Source organism: Cynara cardunculus, assembly GCF_001531365.2.
Source record: "Cynara cardunculus var. scolymus isolate 2C chromosome LG 4, CcrdV1, whole genome shotgun sequence".
Lineage (NCBI taxonomy): Eukaryota > Viridiplantae > Streptophyta > Magnoliopsida > Asterales > Asteraceae > Cynara > Cynara cardunculus.
In genome coordinates, this window is record NC_037531.1 from 18,389,703 (window position 1) to 18,397,325 (window position 7,623).

Here is a 7,623-nt window from a genome sequence, read left to right on the forward strand (position 1 = left end):
AATTGTTATTGTACATAAATTAAGTTATAAAAAAATGAATTGAAAATAACACAAAAAATAAGGAATTTTAAATAATTAATTTGATATTAATATTGATATATTTTTATCAAATTTTTATGATATATTCAAACTTATATTTTATTAAAAATAAAAATATCATCATTTTCTCAAAATCATATAAGATCATATTATAACATCGACTAACATAAAAGAATAAAATAAAATATTAAAATCAAGATTTATCTCGTTATATTATACGAGTATCTTTCTAGTATTTATAAAAAATTATATAATGAAATCAAAAATAAATTTATTCGTTATTAAAAGGTAAATTGAATTATAAATGAAAAAACACTTAAATATTTAAATATTATAATTTTGGAGGAGAATAGGTTTACGAAGAATGAGGGTGTGTAGGATGACGTAATCTTATTGTCAAATCATTTGACATATTTCTGAGTTAATAAAATACTATTTCCATATCCACGTGTCATATTCTTACTTCATCTCAAATTATGCCAATTCTTATCACATTTTTTTATTTTTATTACTTAAAATCATGTTAAATTATATATTAAAATATAAAAAATATATCATGATATATTAGAACGCTTCTAATCCAACGTTAAAAACACAAAAATAAGTTGTTTTCATCTTCAACCAAACAATAAAATACTAAAAAGATGGAGGTTTAAAATGTTGACCTCTATATCAACGTAGGAATATAAAATATATATTAATATTTATTCAATTATTTTAATAATATAAATTAATAGTTTAATAAATTAATAAAATAATGTAATAATAAATACAAATATTGCTTTATTATTATATACTTTTAAAGATTGTTTGTTTACCTTTTAATAATTTTATTAAAAGATAACATTTGAATTATTAATAGGTGAATCTTGTTTGGCAAAAAAAAATCTGTCTTTTAATGGTTCTAAAACCTTCTGAATGATTCTGTATCATGAGTCTCCTTTAACCATTCAACACCGTAATTTTATTATAAACAATTATATTTCATTTTACAGTATATGATGAGAGTTCGTTTTAGATATTAGTATATATATTATATTATTAAAATATTTAATATAATTTATAAAATATATTTTTTCTTAAATATTTATTTTCAAGGATTCTTATTGGTACGTTTCATATAAAATCATTTCTTTTTCATAATTATTCATTTTTGTAAAGTTATCCAAGTTTGAAGAAATACACCATTTCTCTCGCATATTTCTCAATTTTGAAGAATCTATTGAAATAAAAATCGCTAAAATCACCATTTTGGAGATGCTAATGCTCTGGTACGTTAAAGAAACTATTTTGTTTCGACTAACTTAAAGATAAACATGTGGATGACTCACAAATAGGGGTGTACAAAATAACGTCAACCAACGAAACTCATCCAACCAAATCCACCAACAACCCATTAAACCCAACAGACAAAACCGCCAACCCACTTAAACGATAATTAGGAGGGTTGAAATTAGGTTAGTGTAACTCAACCCAACCCAAACCGCCAATCCAACACTAATGTATATTATTTAGATAAATTTTATATATATATATATAATTTATATGAATGCACTGAAAACGACTAGATCGAGCACTGTTGTATGATGTTAATGATGGATATGCACTTTAGTACATTATTTTCTGTTGCGTAGATGCTTTTGGAAGTTTGAACCACAAATGTTTAGAAGTTGTTTTTTTTTTCTTTATATGAATTTATATTTTCATTGCATAAGTGAACATATTAAAGTATGTTTCGAAACATAAATTTCAAACTAAAAATATGAATATAAATGAACATATGAAGTATGTTTCAAACTCACTTGGAATCACAGATTCTTGTTTTCATTGCATAGATGATCTTAGATGTTGGTTTTTTTATTACATAAAGAGATCCATATGTTTTTTGTAGGTTGTAACTTTGTATTTTTTTTCATCCTATTTTCTACGTATACGAGTATTCGAAAATACTCCTAAGTCCCCAAAAATGAAAAACAATGATGAACCAAACACGTTTAAGAACGGAAGGTAGAACCTCAAACGTTTGGAAACACTTTTCAAAAATGGGCTCTCAGATTATACTTTTCATAGTAAGATAATTGGTAGAAGTTTCTGTATATAACTAACCCGCCAACCCAACTCAGTTTTGCAAAGGTTGGGTTGGGTTGGTGTATACTATTGAATGAGTTGAGTTGGGTTGATATTTTCCAAACCGTTATAATTGAGTTGGATTGTAAAAATGTCAAAAACCGCTTAACCCAACCTATATACACTCATACTCACTAAAAGTGCTAAGAGCATTTCCAACGCTTTTTCCAAAACATCTTCAAAATCAAAAGTCAAAATTCAAAATCGTTATAAGGATTAACATTTAGCTTCAATAATTTATTTGTCTTAGAGATTACAGCACTGAATTTATATCATCAAAAACCACATGGACCAAAGCTATAAAATCGATTTTAGTTGGGTAAAAAGACAAAAAATATATGAAATGATGAAAAAGCCCTTCGCTTAATGGAATTTCTAGTGGCTGTTAAAGATAGGGACCAAATCGGAACATTTTTACAAACTACAATGGTTAATGTTATTTTTAACAAACCACAGGGACCAGATTTGTAGTTTACTCTAATCAATTAAAAATTCCGGTTTAACAGTTTCCCGGTTTTTTCAACGACTGAAATGGGCCGGTTAATACCATTGAAATTAACTTGGCTTCTCACTTGCCTAAAGCCTTTATGTTTCAATTTCACATATGCTACTAATTTTCTAATTATTTTGAGAACCAAAATTATTTAAGTTAACATGCATCAAGATTTTGCTTAAACATAAGCAACAATTATCAAACATTTACCCGGTAAACGTTTATCGATATCATATGTTTTATCGATTGACTATGATAAGAATTGAGAAGTTTATCTGGTAAAGGCATAGCAAGAAACGACAGTCTTATTCGATAAGTGATGAAAAAGATTCTTAACCGGTAAACGCTTACCAACAATCCATTTTGATAGCCGATTATGTTGCACAATACGATCAGTAAAGGTTATGGCTCTTACTGATAAACGCTTACCTAATAAACGATCCCTAAGAACCCATATGATTAGCGAGATTTGATAGGATTTTGAATTAAATTCAATAAAATCTCAAGCATTGGATTTAGAATTAGAAATGTCGTAGGGACAATTGGTATTTCAAAGGATTTAGGAGTAATTGTTTATTATAAGGTACTAAAATATGTTAATTATATATAATTGTTTTGTAATAATTATCTAATAAAAGACAATTTAATAATTTATAATATATTTTTTTTATAAATTAACGGAATTAAATTAAATTTCAAAACTCGTCACTATTACAAAAGTTTGTGAATCTTTCCACGAAGTCTAAACTCGTCACTACTACAACATTGACTTTATAGGACATGTAGCTAGATTGTCTAATCGTCTTACAAAAATATTTTTATAAAACTTAGGTTTACAGGATCAAGCTGTATACATCATATCTAAAAGCGTTATAACATGTTTATAAGACTCTTTTAGGTGTTTTAACACTTTTTTAAAAAACGTCATATAAATTTATTGCAACACTTTTAGATAAGACATTTTTTGGTTTGGTTTTAAAAACTTAAGTCCCATGAAATATTTTATTAGGAAGCTTTACATTTTAAGAGCATCTCTAACAGATTTTCAATAATTGAGAAAATCAACTTTCTATTCCTTATACTGCTTCAACTTCTTCCTTATAGAGAATCATAAAAGATCACTCCAAATATAGAGAATTCTTTATAAACCCAAAGAGAAGAGAGAGAAATGAGTTTTTTATTCATCCATCAATGAGGGTTGGGTTAATATTATTTCAGATATATATTTAAACAAAAATGTATTGGAATCATAAATTAAATTATAAAATATTTAAATGATATAATTAATGATAAAATCTTTAAGCGGTTGTTTGTTTACCTCTTACTAGTTCTATTAAGAGGCAACATCTGAATCGTTAAGAGGTGAATTTTGTTTGGTAAAATAAAAAGTCTGTCTCTTAATGGTTCTAAAACCCTCTGAATGATTTTGTATCATGGATCTCCCTTAACCATTAAGAACCCTAATTTCATTGTACACAATTACCAAACAATTATATTTCATTTTGCATTATATCATGAGAGTCTCTTAATTATTCTGTACCAAATCATTCAACAATTGCCAAATAGCCCCTAAAATAGAGAATCTGTTTAGAGTTGATTATAATTTATTTTAGAGATTTGATTTTTAGTTCTCTATTTTAGAGAAATTATAGAGAAGCTCTTGGAGATTCTCCAAATATCCTATAAGATCAATTTTCTTGTAGTGCTTCTAAAAACATTTCATCAATAAATCACAAGGGTGATGCCTGATTGGTTTGAGATTGACTCCAAAGGTTAAAAATGCCTGCAGACTGCAGGTCCCAAGTTCAAATCCAAGAAGAAATAAAAATTCCTTTGTGACCACAAATGCTCAAATACGGTAACTCCAGGCTACCCGCAAAGTAGGTTGTCGTTCTAGATTAATCAGTTTACGTTACAGATTAGATATCTAGGTTAAGATGAAAAAAATTCCGCATTAAAATTTAAATGATAAGATGTATACAAGTTTTTTTTTTTTTTTTTCAAATATAAAATTATGCCAACGTTATTGAAAAAAAAAACGTTACTAGTTGCAATAAATTGGAAAGTAATTAAGTACCCTTTAATTAGTAATTAGCATTGGTTAATTTGTTCATAAACTGTTTCATTAAACCTCATATAACTTCAATTGCCAAAATTGATCTGCCGGCAATCGGAATCCAAATGAATTCAAACCCTAATCTGATTTCCGGTGACCGGAGGTGGATCCTTCAGATTCGTCAAACTATCGATGAAGATATCGAAGAAGATGATATTGATTTTCCGGTGAGCATATTCAACGTCCCAACAAGTTTAGTGTCTACAAAACCAGATTGTTACATTCCACAACAAGTAGCATTAGGTCCTTATCACCATTGGAGACCTGAGCTTTATGAGATGGAAAGATTCAAGATTTCTGCTGCAAGGAGATACCAAAAGCAATTGCAAGATGGTGGTTTGAAGTTCGAACATATCGTGGATCAGTTAGCGGTTTTCGAGCCAAGAATCCGAGCTTGTTATCATAAGTATTTGGATTTTGATGGTGAAACCCTAATTTGGATGATGGCTCTTGATGCTTCCTTCTTGATCGGATTTCTTGATGTTTACGCTATCGAAAACGGGTTCGTTATGAGATTTTCGTCAAGAACGTTGCGTCTGGGTGATTTTTCGTGTCGAAGATTTGCGTACGATGCCATTCTTAGAGATATTGTGATGTTGGAGAACCAGATTCCAATTTTTCTTTTGGAAAAGATGTTGGAATTTCAATTCCATTGTTTGGAATCTGCTCAAAAGTCTTTAACTTCAATGTTGGTAGGGTTTTGTAAAGAGGTTTCTCCTCTTAGGGTTATTACGGACGTCCGCCAGGTTCTTCATTCTACCCATGTGCTAGGGTTTCTATACCACATGATTGTGGATCCCATTATGTTATCCCATAATCAACAAGAAGAAGAAGAAGAAGAAACACGATACAATTTTTTCAAAGGAATCATCAATGGCGTACAAAGATTTCTTGAAAGATTGAAGCATTCGGAACCCGTAAAACTCATCGAAAAGTTTTCTCCGGCAATCGTCTCCAATGTACCCGTCGTAAGAATCTTTAAACACCATGTATTTAAAGAAGATAAACAGGTTTTAAACGTGGATCAACGCGATCATAAACCTCCATTAACGGAAGAAATCTCGATCCCTTCTGTAACTGATCTTTCTAAAGCTGGTTTTCGGTTTTCTCCTTCAGCGGGTGGAATCTTTACGATTAACTTCGATGCAAACTCATCGGTTTTCTTCCTTCCGGTTTTGAGTTTGGATGTGAACACAGACGTCGTGTTGCGAAACCTGATAGCGTACGAAGCCTGCAACGCATCTGGACCGTTGATTTTGACTCGTTACACGGAGTTAATGAACGGGATTATCGACACCAAAGAGGATGCAAAGTTGCTTAGAGAAAGAGGGATCATGGTGAACAGATTGAAGAACGATGAAGAAGTGGCTAACTTATGGAATGGGATGAGCAGGTCTGTAAGATTGACGAAAGTGCCCTTCTTGGACAAGGTGATTGAAGATGTTAACAAGAATTATGAAAGAACATTGAGGGTTAGAATAGAGAAACTGATGAAGGTTTATGTGGTTGAATCATGGCAGTTTCTGGTGTTTGTGGCTGTTGTAATACTCTTGTTCTTGATGTCTTTACAGGTGTTCTCTTCTGTATCTAGATTTATTCTTATGTTAATTATATAATATTTATACAAGATAAATAAAATAAATAAACTTAGATACCCTCTCATCTTTGTTGAGGTTTGAAACTCTAACTTATTAAAAAGCCAAAAACTAAGATACCGTTAGACTATAAAGGCCATTTGTTAGATGTAATTTTTTTTGTTAGAACACTTGTGTCCATTTCTATTTTCTATCTTGTTGGAGTTCTATATTTTATGTATACCAAGTACCAACTACCAAAACCTGTGTATATATATGTTAAGCAACCTCTTATTGTTATAGTTATATTTTGTATTAAACTTTAAAGGGGTTTTATATATTCTATTAATAAACAATTATTGCAACATAATGTTTTTATATGAACTTTATATCAAAGGGTTTTTGACCTAGCAGTATGTGAGTTTTTGTCTTTTTAAGAAGTCAATGATTCAAACCTCATTAAATGTGAGAAAGGTGTGCGAACTTATATGTTCTATTTTAGCATATATAAATATTATACAGTTAAAAGAATTTATACATTAAACTCTCTTTCTCTATGCATATATATATATATATATATAGAGAGAGAGAGAGAGAGAGAGAGAGAGAGAGAGAGAAAGAGAGAGATAGAGAGAGAGTTTGGTTCAAATACTAACCAAGATTTTTGTGTTAACTTTGTTAACCAAACTTGGCCATTGATTCTTACAATAAAGGGTTGTGATTAATCATGATAAAAAAATTAAAATTTTATATTTACAATTTCAAAGAACATATGTGAACAAAGGGGAAAATGATATTTAGGTAATTTTCTTTTTTATGTGTCACCCATATCATTAATTAGGAGTTACAAAATCAAAAAATCTCATTATTTTTATTAATTTATTTTTGTTAATTTAAAAACCATATGAACACATACACACACATACACACATATATATGAACTACTGTGTCAAATACGAACAAAAATTGACATATATATGAACTTGGACTGTATAGCATTTATGAACACAATATGAATATAATAAGAATAGTTGTTACACGAAAGTAAATAAATAAAAAAACAGGTATGAACATAATATGAACAGTTTGTGAACAATAGTTCATTCATTATGAACACATTCATGAGCAAAGCAATGTTGAGATATGCAACTAGTGTACATATGAACACAATATGAACAGTTTGTGAACAATAGTTCCTTCATTATGAACGCATTCAGGAGCAAACCAATATTGAGATATGCAGCTAGTGTATATATGAACACTTGTGAACAATT

The 7,623-nt window shown here is 29.4% G+C and overlaps 1 protein-coding gene across 1 annotated transcript; it reads left to right on the top strand.

Moving 5' to 3' along the window:
* The first annotated feature begins 4,840 nt into the window (after window positions 1-4,840).
* Window positions 4,841-6,391, top strand: LOC112510970 (putative UPF0481 protein At3g02645). Its single transcript, XM_025116325.1, has one exon. The coding sequence runs from the start codon at window positions 4,841-4,843 to the stop codon at window positions 6,389-6,391; it is 1,551 nt and encodes a 516-aa protein (XP_024972093.1).
* Window positions 6,392-7,623: the final 1,232 nt, after the last annotated feature.

Excerpts from the sequence above, each read along its gene's own strand:
- LOC112510970 (XM_025116325.1), top strand. The coding sequence starts at position 4,841 with ATGAATTCAAACCCTAATCTGATTTCCGGTGACCGGAGGTGGATCCTT.